The sequence below is a fragment of the Rhinopithecus bieti genome, unplaced genomic scaffold (genome assembly GCF_001698545.2).
Source record: "Rhinopithecus bieti isolate Rb0 unplaced genomic scaffold, ASM169854v2 scaffold_7681, whole genome shotgun sequence".
Lineage (NCBI taxonomy): Eukaryota > Metazoa > Chordata > Mammalia > Primates > Cercopithecidae > Rhinopithecus > Rhinopithecus bieti.
In genome coordinates, this window is record NW_016806571.1 from 9,011,923 (window position 1) to 9,030,420 (window position 18,498).

At 37.7% G+C, this 18,498-nt stretch overlaps 1 protein-coding gene across 3 annotated transcripts; it reads right to left on the minus strand.

Moving 5' to 3' along the window:
* Positions 1-1,369: 1,369 nt before the first annotated feature.
* LOC108532760 (nuclear nucleic acid-binding protein C1D) lies at positions 1,370-18,174 on the minus strand. 3 transcript variants are annotated; one of them, XR_001886545.1, is made up of 4 exons: positions 8,440-8,788; positions 8,133-8,209; positions 2,299-2,445; positions 1,370-1,530 (listed from the first exon to the last, which is right to left on the minus strand). XR_001886545.1 is itself a non-coding variant. In XM_017877040.1 (3 exons), the coding sequence occupies exons 2-3, from the start codon at positions 2,434-2,436 to the stop codon at positions 1,387-1,389; spliced, it is 282 nt and encodes a 93-aa protein (XP_017732529.1). In that variant the 5' UTR covers positions 2,437-2,445; positions 18,074-18,174; the 3' UTR covers positions 1,372-1,386. The 3 variants fall into 3 exon arrangements, 1 of the variants encoding a protein (XP_017732529.1); XR_001886544.1 differs by lacking the exon at positions 8,440-8,788 and adding an exon at positions 18,074-18,155 and having other exon boundaries at positions 1,373-1,530; XM_017877040.1 differs by lacking the exons at positions 8,133-8,209; positions 8,440-8,788 and adding an exon at positions 18,074-18,174 and having other exon boundaries at positions 1,372-1,530.
* Positions 18,175-18,498: the final 324 nt, after the last annotated feature.

The following is an 18,498-nucleotide window of genomic DNA, read 5'->3' on the forward strand; positions in this document are numbered from 1 at the left end:
AGTACTCCAAATAACTTCATATTAATGGAAAAAAGAGAAACTGCATGTAAAGTCCATATTATGAAGTTGAAAACAGATGATATAAGCCATTATTTTCAGATCTGTATATCATATTGCTTTACACTTTTGCTTTAAATATTTTTTCACAATTGTTTTATTTAAAATAAATGTATTTCCCCCCTGCAAAACTTTAAAAGAAGGAAATGTCTTAGACTACATGTTGAAAACTGAACACAACAGATCTGGCTTACTCATTTTTAAAAAATAAATGACCAAGTGCTTTACTAAGTTGTAAATAACATACATATCAATTACCCTAAGACTTGAGAACAAGAATACAATGTCAAGTGTATTTCATATCTATATCTGCCTTATATTTTATAAACACAAAGAATCAATTTATTAATATTCTTATTCATAAAACCAAGTCAAGAAGGTAACCGTAAGTTTGATTTCTAATTTTTCTCTTCAAATTGAATGATTTGATTTAATTTTGAAGTCAGCAAAAACTCCAAGATACCAGATCTTACATACTGTACTTATACATCTAAATGGAATACAAAGACAAACCTAGAAGATTTATTACAGGTTGTAAATATGTCTAATGCAGAATTACTGGACAGTACACATACAGCTGGTGCCAAAAAAGCTTTTAGCTTTGTTGCTGAACTGGATTCTTTACTGCTGAGAAAATGAATTAATGGAGGAATTGAAAAGGTGGGGGGAGAAACTTTCCCGTCTTTGCTAGTAAATCAACTAGAATATACTGTTAAGAACTATATAGAAGTTTTTTTTTTTTTAAAGTAGTTCTAGAGATAAACAGGATTTCAAGAATTTATACAAAAAATAATATGTAAGTTATAAATAATTACTAGAATCATAACATTTTCCCATTCTGAGATTTATATAATATATGGAATACCAATTATCTGAAAAAGGTTTAAGAGAAAAAAAACTCAAAGATAGTAAGGTCTGGCTCACTTTCATAATTTCAACTCGAATTCTGTTCTCTCTAATTTGTGTGACAAAGGTAGTGTGACAAACTTCAGGAATACAACAGCAAACACATAAAATAATAAATATTACCAAATTCCTGGTTTTACTGGATGTTCCTTAGGATTAACTCCCTTGAGTTGGCCAATAAACTAAAAATAGAAAAATTTGCATGGAATAAAATGGTGAATGTATTAATTTAAAATATTCGAAATTAAAGAAACTAGTTGTTCACACAAAAAAGGAAAGTCCTAGGCAAACAATTAAAACAATTTAAATTATTCAATCTCGCATGTACATAACTCCAAATCCTTATGTGTGGCTCACTGGCATCCAGATTGTAAAAATAAATATCTATTAAAATTGTTATGAAGTATAATTGTATGTAAATTGTTAGCATTTTAAAAATAAATCATCTTTCACACAATAAGTAATTTGCTTTCTAATGAATTCCAAAGTAACACACATACCCCAAAACATTGAATTTAATGTGTATGCAGAAACCAAATCCACTTTCGCTTGTTCAAGTGGGTCCAACTGTTAAAAAAGAAAAAGAGAGAGAGGGAAAGAGAGAAAGTGAGACAGAAAAAAAATACACAAACTTGGAACACCATCTGATAACATCTCAAACTCTTACCAAGTACAACGTATCAAAGAATTTTTTTCACTTCATATAATCCAATAACCAAATGATCTGAAAATAATTTGTAAAAAGAAGTTTTCTTAATAAGTGACTTTTGTCCACAAATTTTCACCTTAGGGTATCATCTTTAGTTAGACAAGGAAAGTGTACAACCCAAGAAAAATTCTTTTGAATTATTTTAATTTCGAGAGTTACGATCTGGGTTTTGTATGTCAAAAGTAATTTATCAATATAAACATTGTACATGATGCATTTATGTATAAGAAGCAGGCTAAGATGCTTAGGCAATACCAAAGACAGAAGAAACATAATGAGATTTGTTTTAGACTGTCAAAGTCAATTTACTGTTTTTGTCCTATAGGGTTTCCAGAAACCCTGATCACATCATTGTAATACTTAAAAGGTCAAAGATAGAGTCTGTCAAAAAGAATACTGTGAGTGCTCCTTTTTTTTCCAAAACCAAGTTAAAACACAGTCAGGAGGTTATTTCCTAAGGCTGGAGTTGTGTTTTGTTTCCCCCCTAAAATACCCAAACACTAATAAAATTGAAATAAAGGGGAAAAGGGGCATAGGTCATTAATCTGTTTCTTCTTCCACATGTTTCATAAAATAGCACTCTGTTTTATGAAATTCATTTTTAGGAAATTACATTTTTAAAATACCTTCTGCAACAACTCATTTCTAGAAACAGACATCATGGTCTTCAGCATCTCATCCACAGCACCAATGGAATTCTCAAACGCTGACAAATACTCGTGAATTTCTACTGGATAGTCTTCATTAATTTCTTCACCTGCCATTATGGCTGACTGGAAAAAATTAAATTCTTTGAATTCGTATTAGAGACACAGCTTGTTCTTTAGTTTATTTAAAAAAAAAAATCAATAGGTCATATCATGTATTTCAAAGGCACTAAGAGTTAAAACCTGAAGATAAACAAATCTTTTTAGAATTTAATTCCAGATTAGATACATTCCAATTTGTCCCCTTCTTAAGTTTCCTGGGGGGCTGTGGAAGAAGAACCAACCGAAGCCCACTAATGCTATGCACACCAAACTCTCAACATTTTTGTTTTGTTTTGTTTTGAGATGGGGTCTCTCTCTGTCGCCCAGGATAATGCAATCACCACTCACTGCAACTTCCGCCTGCCGGGCCCAAGGGATCCCCCCACCTCAGCCTCCCGGGTTGCTGGACTACAGGCCCATTGCCACCATGCCCAGCTAATTTTTTTGTATTTTTAAAGAACTTTTAAAGAACTAAAGACATGATTACCAAACATGAGATAGCAATAATCAAAATCCTACATTTTAAAAACTGTTGAATTAGTAAAGCAATTAAAGTTTCATAAAGAGATCTCCTAATGATTGCTGAAGAAATGGTAAGCAAAGCACTTTTTTAAGAAAAATATGTATTTCAGTCCTTCTAAATATAGGTGTCGATCTAAGAGCATGTTATATTAAACAAAAAAAGTAAAATATTAGGTCTAAAATATGTATCACAGAAATCATTTTCAAGCCTATATATATTTATATTTATATTCCTTAAGCTTCTTTAAAATATTAATAGGAAATCCAAAGAGTCCATAAATCACATAAAGCCCATAAGCAGAAAAGAGGAAACTTGGGGCAAATAAACAATATGGTTTTCATTTGTGCTAGTGTATACTCTGACAGCCCATACTTTAAAAATTCACCTATATCAATGTATTATTAAAGTATCTAAGTCCAAATTTTAGAAGCAATTCTAAGCCATAGGTAACATCTTTAGAATAAAAAAAAATTGTATTAACAGAAATACCTCTTTATCACATAGGTAAGGAGGACAGCATGAATGTGTATGACAGCAAAGAGCATAGCAGAATGGAAGTAAAGAGACTCGGGCTTTCCGTCTTGCTCACCAACTTTGTCACCTGAGATAAATCACTGAATCTCTCTCGGCCTCAAATTCCTCATCTATAAAATAAGGCAGTTGTTCTTACGATCTGTAAAGTCCCTTACAGTTCTAAATGTCAGGATTACTTTTAAGTTTGAAAAGTACTATTTGAGTATTCAGTGACAACATATCAACATTTCTTCTGAATGAGTATATTCCACTAAGACATCTGGTTTCATTAAAAAAATAAAGTGAAGTCTATCTATTACTACTTGAGTTGTGAAGTTACTATCCAACTATTGTGCAACCAGCAATTAAACAAGGCAATAAGAAAACTACACAGAAAAGAATTGATTTCCAATTTCAAAAGGTTAACTGAACATATGCATTTGCCTCTCATCCCTCCCCAAATCCCTACAATATGACAGAAGAAATATAAAAACATGAAAATAAAAATGCTGGAAACCAAGAAAAGCACAGATCTACCAGCAGACTTCAACAGTAGAAACTGTGTAAGCTAAAGAGCAAACTGGGCTGGACATGGTGGCTCATGCTGTAATCCCAGAACTTTGGGAGGGAGGCTGAGGCGGGCAGATCACCTGAGGTCAGGAGTTCGAGACCAGCCTGGCCAACATGGGGAAATCCCGTCTCTACTAAAAATACAAAAATTAGCCAGGCATGGTGGTGCACGCCTGAAATCCCAGCTACTTGGGAGTCTGAGGCAGGAGAATTGCTTGATCCTGGGAGGCAGAGGTTGCAGTGAGCCAAGACTGTGCCACTACACTCCAGCCTGGACCACTACACTCCAGCCTGGGCAACAGAGCTAGACTGTCTCCCAAAAAAAAAAAAAAAGAGCAAATGAGATCAGACTGGAAACAGGAAACAAAGCCAAGAAACCTTACAAACAAAAGAGAATGAGAATTTAGAAATATCCCCAAGAACAGAGCCATTAAGGGCTGAAAATAGCTAACCTAATCTCCAGATCTGTGAAAGGACAGCTCCAGCATTTATTGCCTAGATATTTCCTCACTTTATGTAGAATTTTGAACCAATAAATTTGAAAATGTAAATGAAAAGAATGACGTTCTTGGGAAGATATCAATTACCAAAACTAAAAGAAGTACATAAAAACCATACAGATCATTAACCACAGAAAAAGAATTACACAGTAGTCAAAGACCTACCCTCCAGAGAGACTCTAGTCCTAGAAGATTTTACAGGTAATTTCTTTCAAACCTTCAAGAAACAGTTAACTCCTATGGTATTTAGCTGTTTAAGAATATAGAGAAAATGGAAAACTTTTTTCTTAACATACACAAAATAAACTCCAAATGAATTAAAAATGTAAATGTATAAACATATTAGATTATATCAAATATTTATATCTAAATGAAACCCAAATGCTATAAAAGGAAATGGCTGACAAACCACATAAAAACTTTTTTGAAAAGTCGTACATGGTAAAAGGATACCATAAGCAAAGTTAAAAGGCAAGAGACAGCTAGGAGAAAGTATCTGACAAAATATCACAAAGAATTAGACAGACTAAATAAACAGTTCCTAGAAAGCAATAAAACAAATTAAAATAATGAAGATATCATCACCTATCAGATTGGCAATAATTCTGAAGATTAAGAATTTTCAGTGTTAGAAAGGTTATACACTGAAAGTGGAATATAAATTGGTACAGGTTTTTAAAATGCACATACCCTTTGACTCAGGAAATTCTTTTAAGAATCTAGCCTATAAAAATCCTTGCACATATGCATATAAATTAAAATGTCCTCCTTAAATTTGTCTCTGAATTTCCTCCAGTTTGTCTTGTATCAAATTGTCCCTTTGCTGGACTATTACCCATAAGTTTAAATGTTTTACTTCTCCATCTAAGAAAGAAACCAAAAAAAGAAAAAAAAAAATCTTGACTTCATATCACCCCCCAGCTAAGGCCCCATTTTCTCCCTTTTACAACAAACTCCTCAAAAGAGGTGCTTATACTAAGTCTCTAATTCCCCTCCTTCCATCCTTTCTCAAATCTCTTACAAACATACGACCTTACTTTTCTCTCAAAATTGTACTTAGCAAGGTCACCCACACTGCCACATGGTTAAATTCAATGGTCAATTCTCAGTTCTCCTTGAGTGACACTGTTGACTCCCTTCTCTTGGTTTTCTTGGTTTCCCTTCTATCTCACTGGCTCCTTTCTTGGTCTCTTAGATACAGCCTTCTCACATTCTCAGCCCCTTAACCAAGCTTGAAGTGCCCAGAGGCTGTTCCTGACTCTTTCTTCTCTAATTTACTCCTAGGTGAGCTGAGGATTTTAAATTGCTTTAGTAAACTGAAGACTCCAACATCTGTTTCTCCAACCCTGACCTCTCCATTGAAATTCATATTTACATTTCCAGCTGCAGAGATACTCAGCTGGAAATGTAAATATGAAATTCATATTTACATTTCCTACCAGAGATACTCAGTGTCTCTGGTAGGATGTCTAATAAATTCTCGAATGGAACCTGCCCAAAGCCAAATTCCTAACCTTGCCTACTGCAGTTTTCATCATTTCATTTCATGGCAACTCCAACTTTCCAATTGTTCAGTCCCAAAATTTCAGAGTGATCCTTGACAACTCTCTCTCACTTCATCTTTAATACACACCCAGAATTTAACCATGTCCTACCACCTCAACTGCTACTATCCTGGTCCAAACCACCATCAAACCATGCCTGAATGCCCTCCTAAATAGCTTTCTTGCTTCTGGCCGAAGTCTATTATCAAGAATATAGAGAGATCATTAAAAATGTAAATCAGATTACGCCATGCTTCTGCTCAGAAACTTCCAAAGGCTTGTCACCTCATTCGAAATAAGACAAAAATGCTTACAGTGGGCCCGGCAAGGTGGCTCATGCCTGTAAACCCAGCACTTTGGGAGGCCAAGGCAGGAGGATAGCTCAAGCCCAGGAGTTCGAGACCAACCTGGGCAACATGGCAAGACCCCATATCTATAATTAAAATATATATTTATAGGTTGGGTGCGGTGGCTTATGCCTGTAATCCCAGCACTTTGGGAGGTGAAGGTGGAAGGACTGTTTGAGACTAGGAGTTCAAGACCAGCTTGGGCAACACAGCGAGACCCCAATTCTATTTTTTAAATCAAAAAAATAAATAAATATTTATCTTTTAAAAATCCTTACAGCGGGTTCAAAAAGCTCAATACAATTTGCCCTGACTCCCTATCACCTTCTGTGACTTCATCTCCCACTCTCCCTTGCTTATTTCACTCCAGCCACAATAGCCTCATTGTTCTTCCCCCATGACATCAGGCACATGCCTACCTCCCTTTAGACTTCTCTCCTTCCTAGGATAATCTATTCCTCTCTTCCTCCCTTACCAACACCTTCAGAGCTTATTATGTTACCTTCACCAGATCTCCACTCAAATGTTATCTATTGGTATCTCTCTCCTAACCACCCTATTTTAAAATGCACACCACTCCCCCTCACTCCCTATCTCCTTCCCCACCTTACATTCCTCAATATCAACTAACATGTATTTATTTGTTGCCAGTCTATCTCCAAAAGGCAACTACATGAGAGCAGGAATTTTTGTGATTTGTTCACAAGCACTGCCTGACAGTCAATAAACATTTGTTGAAATAAACTATAACAAAATATTGGAAATAATCTAGATATTCATCGACAGGGAAACAGTTAAATGAATTACAGCATATTCATCCTTGAGAATATTACATGTCTTCTAAAAATAACAAGTAAATCTATATACAGTAACACACAATGAGAAGGAAAAAGTCAGAGAACAGAGAACATTGTATATAACACATAATGTACCTAATATATGCCATTTGGCTTTAAAAAAAAAAAAAACTATATACATACATGTAGAAAAAAGTCTGGAAGGAGCATACAAAAAATAGACATTTTTTCTGAAAAGAGACAAGGATTAGGGAATAGGTTCAAAGCAGACTCATTTTTTTAACTCTTCATTCTTCATTGTTTATATTTTATTTCAAAAGCACATATTAAATTTTAATAAAAAACATTTAAATAAAGGCACAATAAAGTATTTTGGCTTTTAACAAATACTGTATGTATTTTTTAAAAACACAAAAGGTCTTTATTTAAATGTGAATTTTTTCATCAAATTTTCCTATTAGAAAACATTTCTTTTCTTCAGAAGAACATAGTAGAGATTTTTCCTGCAATTATTCCCTGTCCCTAAGCCCCAATAAACAAGCAGTTATTTGTTGTTAGAAAAGGCAAGGGGGACTAAAAAATAAAGGCTCTTCTATTATGAGAAATTCCTCCTAATTCAAGCGATTTCTACCAACATTTTATATAGGCAGTTGCTGAATATTTATTCCTTCCACAGAAAAAGCACAGAAATTTCCCTCCGTCCCCTTAGCTACTCTGACCCCAGGATCAAGCAATGACTCTACGGTATCAGCAGCAAACACCTGAATAGCACTGATTATGTGCCAGGCACTATTCTAAGCATTCCACATGGACTTGTTCATCTAAACCTCACAGATGAAGAAAGTGGGCCACAATGAAGTTAAAGAACATGCCTAAAGTTGTACATGTTAAAATTTCCAAAGAAGAAAATAACTCACCCAGCTCTGCTCCTCACCCTCCTCCCGGGTTCTATAGGTACTCCTCGCCCTTCCACACACTCCTTCTAAAACACTGGCTGCAGAGGTAGAGACAGACGGAGAAGGCGTGAGAAAACTTGCTTCTCTTCACCACTCAGTAGGGTGTGGCTGAGACTAAGGACCTGGGTTGGGGGGATGCTGCCCAGTAACCATAACAGATGTTACTGCCCCTCAGTCCCTCCTCTCACTGGTTATACAGAAGCCAAAGTACCGATAGCAGAAAAGAAGAGTGCATAGCATCACATACAGAACTGAAGTCATCAGCTACCTCTTTTCTTCAATTCTCCACTTCAGGGTGGCCAATCCAGGCATAAACCTGGGAGGCACCCCAAATCCAATCAGTCCTGGCAATATGGCTTCCTTAATCTCCTCACACCACAAGCTTTCCTCCATTCTCACTGACTAGATTATTTCAACAGCCCTTGAGTAGTGTCCCTATTATCAATTTTTCTCCACTCCCAGTTTTAGAATATTACAAAACATGCTTTAAATAGTCTGGTAATGGTACTCCTCTGTTTAAAATTCTGCAGCAGTTCCCTACCACATGGAAGATAGTTCCAAACCTCTCAGCATAGATGCAAGGCCCATTATGATGTGGCCCTTGCTTGTCTGCCTAACCTCATCTCTCATGGCTCCCCTCTTTGAATCCTAGAGCTGTGGCCATGATGGCAGTTTTCCAAATGTGCCATGCTCTCTCACTCTCAACTTGCACCTGTGTGACACTCTAAGCCTGAAATGCCCTTCCAACTCCACTTTGTTCAAATCCTGCTTATCTTTGGAGGTAAAAAATAGCTTTCAGTTCGGCCAATGAAGACTTCTCTGCATGCTCTCCTTCTATGCTCTCTGTCTGGACAAATATAACAACTATAAGCTGTCATGTCACTTAAAACACTATCTCTTAACGTATTTTTATTTACTTGACTTCCCTTTTGACTACAAGTTCCTTGAGGGGCTGTGTCATGTTCATATTGTATCCCCAGTGGCTGACACACAAGGTGACTGTATCTCTCAATTTGCCCAAGACAGTTCCACCTTATGCCTGTTGTTTCAGCTTGCCATCAACTCGGCTCCTTTCTTTCTCCGAAGTCCCAGTTTGAACAAAAAAATTATATGGTTACCCTAAACAACATGGTTCTCTGACCCTTATTACCACTTCCCACCCCATTTAGCTGGAGAACAGGAGCATCAGAGGAGTTACCCTTTGCACCAGTCAGGTTTCAACTAGAGAAGCAGAACCAGTAGGAGATATGTATTAACAGAGTTAAGGCAAGAAACTGGTTTACATACGGCAAGCTATCAAGGAAGGAACTCATGCTGGACCTCTTGGCTACTAGCTGAAACTGCTGTCTACAAGTGAAATTTCTTCTTTTGGGTCAGGGAAACCTCAGCTCTGCTTCTAAAGCCTTTCAACTCATTGAATGAGGCCCACCCAGATTATCTAGAATAATCTCCCTTACTTAACTGATTATGGATTTTAATCATAGCTTCGAAATACTTTCACAGCAACACCTATATTCATGTTTAACTGAGTATCTGCGGGCTACAGCCAAACCAAGTTGAAACATTAAAAAGACAATCACAGCCAGGCACCATGGCTCACACCTGTAATTCCAACACTTTGGGAGACTGACAGGAGGATCACTTGAGCTCAGGAGTTCAAGACCAACCTGGGAAACACAGATCCATCTCTAAAAAAGAAAATATTTTTAATTAGCTAGGCATGATGGCATGCACCTGTAGTCCTAGCTACTCAGGAGGCTGAGGTGAGAGAATCACTTGAGTCCAGGAGTTCGAGGCTGCAGTAAGCTATGATTACACTACTGCACTCCAGCCTGGGCAACGAAGCAACGCCTGCACCCCTTTAAAAAAAAAAAAGACTATTTCACTAAGATATATTCCTGGCATCACAAATACTATTGCTCTGACAATACTTTCTCACAACAAGCTTGTTATTTTGATTATCAGGTTCCCAAGTAACAGAACTAGACTTCAAATTCTAGCTAACAAATGTAGAAGAAATGACAACTTAAAAAAGAATAACGACTTTGCAACCCCTAATGAAATTATAGGTTTAGGCAATGACCACCAATAGATCACTAAAAGTAGGTGAAACACACATATTATGAACCTCCTGATGCGAGGCAATATAACACACACAGCACCATCTGCAAAGCATTCCCAACTCCCAAAAAAGCTGAATCTGAACAATTAAGCCTACAGAGCTAACTTCCATTTTACCGGAAATATAAAGGATAGAAAAACAAATTAACACCACAAGAAAGCAAACAAATATGGAGTGAGAAATACAGTACTCTATAGGACAACTGATCAGGTTTCTATAACAAGTCAATGGCATGAAGCAAAAAAAAATGGGGGAAGAAAGAGGAAGAAGAGATTGAAGAGATTTAAGAGACATAACAACCAAATGAAATACATAGACCTTGTTTGGATCTTGATTCAAATAAACCAAGCGTAAAAAGATAGTTCTGTGAGAAAGAAATCTGAACATGGACCAAGTATTAGATGACACCAACAAATTATTGATAATTCTGTCATCTATGATAATAGTAATACAGTTATATAAGAAAATTTCCCTGTCTTTTGAGGATGCACACTAAAGTATAGAGGGGTAAAATTAGGTAGTAACATTTTGAATTTGCTTTAAAAAAAAAAAAAAAAAAGTAGCCTCCACGAATTATTACAACTTTGAGAGAAAAGATAAGAACCTATGTACATTATTTCTATAGTGAAATTAGATGGCTAACTCACAAACTAGGCTTTAGAATACAACTCAGTTCATATATAGGGGAATAACTAAAGAGAAGGTGTCATCTAGAATATTTAAGCAGCTCCATTATATCTCATTTCAATTCCAGACATAACTAGGGTGAGGAAGAGGAAGGTTACTGGGTGCTCACTATATCTGTGATACTTGCTGAACATATAGTCTCAAATGAAGTTTGTATTACTAACACTTCCAACAAAAGGCTGACATTCTAAAGTGTCTATTTATTTCAAGAGTATCACAAATTCCTTTTTTTTTTTTTTTTTTTTTTTTGAGGTAGAGTCTTGCTCTCTTGCCCAGGCAGTGGCTCGATCTCAGTTCACTGCGACCTCTGCCTCCCAAGTTCAAGCAATTCTCCTGCCTCAGCCTCCCGAGTAGCTGGGATTACAGGTGCACACCACCACGCCCAGTTAATTTTTGTATTTTTTTAGGAGAGACAGGGTTTCACCATGTTGGCCAGGCTGTCTCGAAATCCTGACCTTGTGATCTGCCCACCTCAGCCTCCCAAAGTGCTGGGATTACAGGTGTGAGACACTGATCCCATCAAATTCCCTTTAAAAAAAAAAAAATCCTAATTTCTTATATTTTACCTGGCCCTTAAAATGTGGGCAAAATAAACAAATAAATAAACACCCAAGAGTAATGCCAAATAAAAAACTAAAAAAAGACATATGCAACACAAAGATTTTTTTAAGCCTCTATGAATCAATTTAACAATAACAAAAAAAAGTACACACAATCGAAAAGAAAAATGGGCAAAGAAAATCAACAGTTCACAAATAATCCAGATGACCAATAAGCGTAAAGAAAGCTACTCAACCTTACTGATAATTAAGGAAACATAAATTGCTAGAATATGATGCCATTTTAAAAATTAAAGAGATTAACAGTACTAAAATGGACAAAGGTGAGCTGAGAACAGCCTCCCATTCACTATTAGTCAGGGTATAAATTAGTTTAGCATTTTTGTGGGGTAATCTGCACTATGCTTCAAAATCACCTATGTACACCTCCTTTGACCTAGCAATTTTACTTCTCAAAGTATATTTTAACGCAAGATAATGTTTAAGGACTTCCACTGCAATGATCTTTAAAACAGTAAACTTTAAAACAGAACAACCCACACATCCATTATTAGAACCTGGTTAAATAAATTATGGTATGCCCACCTATTAAAATACTATGCAGTAGTGAAAAGGTACGAGGTACAGCTTAGAAAGATTCCTAAGATATATTAAGTGAACAAAAGTTGAAGAACATCATGTATAAAACATCCTATTTATTTATTTATTTATTTGAGATGAAGTTTCGTTTCTGTTACCCAGGCTGGAGTCCAGTGGTGCGATCTCAACTCACTGCAACCTCCCCTACTGGGTTCAAGTGATTCTCCTGACTCAGCCTCCCAAGTAGGTGGGATTTCAGGCATCCACCACCACGCCTGGCTACTTTTTTTTTTTTTTTTTTTTTTTTTTTTTGTATTTTTAGTAGAGATGAGGTTTCACCACGTTGGCCAGGCTGGTCTCAAACTCCTGACCTCAGGTGATCTGCCCGCCTCAGCCTCCCACAGTGCTGGGATTAGAGGTGTGAGCCACCATACCCAGCCCATCCTATTTATTTTGAAGAAAATAAGATATATGAGTATGGAGGCATATTTGTATGGTATATGCATACAAGTTTTCTTAAAGGATCCAAAAGAAGCTGTTAACTGTGGTCACTTCTGGGAAACAAAACGCAAGAAAGTGAGGAAGTACATTTTGTTACACTCTCTGAATTACAATTTTTAAAGAATAAAATATGTAACATAATACTTAAGTTTATAAATAAAAAGTTCAATCATCTCAAATTTTGAAATTTACTTTATTCTCAAACATACCAGATAAAAATGTCATTTCCCCCTACTTAGCAGCAACAATTAAACCTACGTTCTTTACCACTATTACATTCAAAGAACCATATAAATGTTTTTTCTACCTCTAAATTGTCTAGCCACCAAGTGGCTATTTTCCTCTATTCTCATGGTACAAAAGCCTCCTCTGGCCTGCTTGCTACATGGCTAAACATCCCAGTCAACTGGTTTAAAGATGCTTTTGCAAGTTCTCATCTTCTCTTCCTGCCCCCTAGCCAAACATTCTGGCTCTAGGCCTACTGAATATTCATTCTTAACGAAATTCAAAAAAGACATAAATTAATGCTACCCAACCTCAAGAGGTCCTCTGTCAGTTGCCTGACAGTTCCTTTATTTATCCCTGATACCTCCTCAGCACTTACTGCACAATGTCTTGTAAATGAATAATATTTACTGAGCATTTACCACATGCCAGTCACTAAGGACTCTCTTACTCAATAGATATTTAATGAGCCTCTATGACAGGCAGCCCTGATACTTGGAAGATAATAGGAAGCAAAAACTTGAATGCTCTGCACTTACTGTTTAGTGTGGATGATAGACACTAATCAAAGAATCACGGAAATATAAAATTACAACAGTAATATGAAGAAATAAATTGTGCTATGAGATAGTGGACATGACTTAATCTGAGGGAAGACAGAATGCTTCCTCAAGAAAGCACTCGATGACAGAGACGAGTTAAGCGACAAAAACTGTAGTGCAGGCGAGGAGAGTTCTCACAACTCTACGACTGGGCACTAAAATTAGCTTCACTTTACAGATGGCACAACAGAAACAGGTCACAGGGCTGGTAAGTGGTAAAGCTCGGCAGAATGGAACTCAAATCGAATGGAGGAGGAGCATCCCTCACAAATCCCATCAGTGGATTTGTGTGGGATGCTCTCTGGACAAAATCTTTTATACAATGTAAAAGGTTTGTTCCTCCCTGAAAGTCTATTCCTGTAACCCTTCCAGCCTTAACTCCCATCTTTACCCTATTCCCCAACGTCACACTCACCTTCTGTTCCTGTCACTACTCCATGTGACCAGAATCTCCAACTTCCTTAGCAATGTTCAGTAGGCCTGGAGCTACTGAACATGGGGCATTAGCAAGTGGCCACAGAGGAAAGAGGACTGGCAAAAACATCTTTAAAACAGCTAACTAGGAGATGTGACCATGAAGGAAGGGAACTGAGGTGCTGTCATAGCCCTTTCCCTCTACTTGGAATACCCGTGTTCCTCCGTTTTGCATTGCTATGCAGGAATACCTGAGGCTGGGTAATTTAATGAAGAAAACAGGTTAGATTTGGCTCCCAGTTCTGCAGGCTACACAACAAGCACGGTGCCAGCATCTGCTTTTGGTGAGATAAAGGGGGAGCAGACATGTGGCATGGCAGGAGAAGCGGCAAGAGAGAGGAGTTTCCATGCTCTTTTAAACAACCAGCACTAGGAGTGAACTAACAGAGTGAGAACTCAACTCATTACCTCAAGGACAAAACCAAGACATTCAATCTGCCTCCATGACCCAAATATCTCCCACTAGGCCTACCTCCAACACTGGAAGTCACATTTCAACAAGAGATCTGGAGGAGACACACACCCAAATCATATCAACCTCCTCTTCATAACTGTCTCCATTTTCTTGGCCTATCAATCCTTTAAAACCCACATCAAATGGTCCCTCCTCTATAAAGGTGTCCATACCTCCCAAACAAAGGTAGTCTCTTCTTCCTCTTTGCTCCCAAGTTTCTCTGAATATAACTGTAATACAGTTATCACAATAACTGTAATACAGTTATCACACTGCCGTGCAACTATCTGCTTGACTTAACGTAATCACATATCTATCAATAACACTCCTCAAGTTCTTGATAAATCCAAAGGTGTCAATCCTCATTTCACCCAATCCATCAGCTGCACCTGACAAAATTGAACATATTACTCTACTCTAAATTCCACAACACCAGACTCAAAATTGTCCTTGTCCCTCACTGGCTGCTCAGGCTGTCTCATTTGGTGGTTATTCCTCATTTTCCTAACTTGTTAATGTTAAAATGCCTAAGGACTCAGGCCTTGTGCCCCTTCTCTTTTCTGTCTACATTTACTCTTTTAACGACTGTCTCCGGTCTCACAACTTTAAATACCATCTGTTCACTGACAACTCCCAAATGTCTGTTTCCAGCAATGACCACTCTGAAGTCCAGAATGAACATACTTAACTGCCTACTCAATCTCTCCCCTTAGATGACTAACAGACATCACAAACTTATCATGTCCTTAACTGAACTCCAAACCTTCCCACAAACCTGCCCCTCCCACAGTTTTCTACTTCTCAGTTAATGGCAATTTCATTCTTCTAGTTGCTCAAGCCCCAAACTTTGACAATAAGCTTATTCTTACAATTCACTTTCAATCTGTAAGCAATTCTGTTGGCTTTTCCTAGAAAATACATCTAAAATTAAACTGCTTCTCCACCTTCACTTCTTTCCAATTAAGATGTTATCATCTCATCTGAACCACAACACCTCCATGATTAGTCTCCTGGTTTTCACCTACCCCACCCCACAACAAACTATTCTTAACACAGAAGCCAGAGAAGATTCTATTAAAACCTAAGTCAGGCCAGGCGCAGTGGCTGACACCTGTAATCCCAGCACTCTGGGAGGCTGAGACAGGCAGATCACCTGAGGTCAGGAGTTTGAGACCAGCCTGGCCAACATGGTAAAACTCCATCTCTACTAAAACTACAAAAAATTAGCCGGGTGTGGTGACACGTGCCTGTAATCCCAGCTACTTAGGCGGCTGAGGCAGGAGAATCGTTGGAACCCAGGAGGCGGAGGTTGCAGTGAGCTGGGATTGCACCACTGCACTCCAGCCCGGGCAACAGACCCAGACTCCGAACGAAAAGAGGAGGGTGGGGTGGGGTGGTGCAGGGCAGGGCAGGAAAGGAAACAGAAGAAAACAAAAGAACAGAAAATAAAGTAAAGTAAAACAAAATAAAAAATAAAGTAAAATAAAATAAACCTAAGTCAGATCATGTCACTCCTCTGCTCTTACCTTTCCATTGGTTATGTACTCACTGGGCTATTCCTCAAGGTAAGATTCATGTCGAGGTACATTTTGAACTCCACATCACTAACATAATGTCTTGTCATGTATTAGGTATTTAGCAACTATTTGTTAACTAACTAAAACCAACCTGGGTAACCTAAGACCTAATTTTGGAAACTCTTAATATCAGATTACAGTTTGAGCTTACAGATACTAGAAAGTCACCACATGGATCCAAACGAACATATGATCATGTACGTTCTGGGGCTCCTCCCATTTCTACACCAAATAATTATACACAGTTATGAACTAAGCCCGAGAATAAATCCAACATGATTGTGTTTTGGAACTTGAGAGCCACTTGCTGTTGCTGCACCAGGATTCTATCACTCGTAATGAATTACTGGAATGGCTTTTTTGCACTGCATTATCTCAGGAGAAAACAACAATGAAATGTACACACAAGTTCTCAATAAATATTGCTGTCTTGGGCAAACAGTGACTCCATGTTAGTATTGTCTGTGACTCTCCTTCAGTCTCACAGTACAATTCCTGAGTACATACAGACTTCTTCCTTTTCTAAAAAAAGATATTAACATCTAAAAATAAATTTATCCAGAAGTCTAATAATAGAGGAGTATATAAATTATGAGGATATTGCTCAAGATTGAGATGAATAACTACATTCGATTAAATTTACTTCTATTCAATGTTTAAATCAAAGCATTTCCAAAATTACATCGATCAAGCAGCAAAATTACCTTCCAAAACATATGGAAGTGGCTTATTACAATCACCTCATTTCTGAAATAACAGTAGATGGGGTTGCTGCATAGATTAAATAAATAATGTAGATAAAAGCCATCAGAACAGGGCCTGGCTCAGCACTCATTACATTAGATAGTATTTTACTAAAAGTCAAAGTTATCAAATACTCTAATCCATTGTGGACTATGTAGAGCCATGTTTGAAGGGTCAACTGTTTGGAAACAGTAGTTGAGATAATATATATGAAGAGCCATTTGAAAAGGTAAAAGCAGTTAAGAAAAAAATTGCATTACTTCTGAACTGTGATACATACAACACAGCTAACTGAAGGCAGCTGCAGTATCTTTTGACTGAGAATTTTATTTTGAAAAATCATTATTCACACTTATCATTACCTTTCAAAAAAAACAATGAGTTCTATCATTTCCACTAAACACAAACATTTCTCTGTACTTCAGTAGGGCTAATCTGTTATTTCTAAATCAAAAATACAGAGTTAAATAACTGAAAGTATAATTGGATTGTTTGTAACACAAAGGGTAAGTGCCTGAAGGGATGGATACCCCATTTTCCATGTGATTATTACACATTGCATGCCTGTATCAAAACATCTCGTGTACCCCATAAATATATACACCTACTATGTAAGCACAAAAATTTTAAATTTAATTTTTTTAAAAATCACGGTTAAGTCTTGTTTCAGTCTACCATCAGGCAGTCCTAATGGGTTAATAAGTGGATAGCAGACATCTCATTGCGACAAATACGTCTGTATCAAGCCAAAACAATTGTATTCAGCAAACATGAAGACATTAAAGCTATTTTCAAACAAGTTTTAGTTACACTTAACTTTCCCGGGTCATCAAGAAAAACTGCTCTCTTGGATTACCCACTACAGATTTCAGCTAAAGGTCGAAATTAGCCCACTATCTCAGATGGGCTAATACTGCAGCGGCAAGCAGTCTGTGAATGTGAATGACAAACGGAGCTAACACAGTAAAGTTACTCCCCTAGACGTCCCACTTTAGCCTCTCTCCCTAAGCAAGATTTGAAGACAGCTGAAAACTGTGAAGTCATGTTTTTTTATTTTGTTTTAATTTCTTCGTCTTCCAAGATTTGAGAAGGGGGTGGTTAACAAACTAAGAAAAAGAGAAAGACAGGGGCAAGAGAGAGAAATGAGGGGCCGGGGTAAGCCAAAGCCTGCAAGCAGCCCCAAAACAAGCGGAAGTGGGGGACCTGCAGCAATGCTGCCCCAACGAAGAGCTGTGAGAGACTGCATTCCTGGAAGGCTACGCAGCCAAACTCCGATTCTCTCAGTCTGCCCAGAGGATTACAGGGGAATCCCAGGAGAGGAAAAGCGGAGTTAAACAGGAGCAGGAGACAAACTGAAAGTACAACTTTGAAAAATACCTCACGGCCTTCGACTACAGTCTCCCGGAAAGCTGTCGGGCAACGATGACGACAATCACGCGCCGGCTGTGCACGCGCCGCGAGAGGCGCTTTCTGATGATCTCACGCTGCTCGCCACGCCCCCGTTCCTTCACTCTTCTCTAAAGGCAAATCTCAAATTGAGTAGATCAGAGCCATGTTGTGGGAGAGGATCGCGGCGGCACTCTGGAACCTTTGTCTACATTTGTACGCGGCCAACACTCACCCCAAATACAGGTTGAGTGTATTTAACCAGGAAAGAAATCTTAGTTACTGAAACTTTGTTTGGGTTTTTACTTTCCCGGAAGCTTTTCCAGGGCCCTTACTGTTACTGGGCTTTTATTGTCTGCCTCAAGATCAGCCTCTTAGAGCAGCTTCCCAGATTATCCGTGGGGAAGAATGGGTTA

Excerpts from the sequence above, each read along its gene's own strand:
- LOC108532760 (XM_017877040.1), bottom strand. The coding sequence starts at position 2,436 with ATGGCAGGTGAAGAAATTAATGAAGACTATCCAGTAGAAATTCACGAG. Across the intron at positions 1,531-2,298 it reads GAAATGAGTTGTTGCAGAAG|TTGGACCCACTTGAACAAGC; the intron begins GTATTTTAAAAA and ends CTTTTTTAACAG.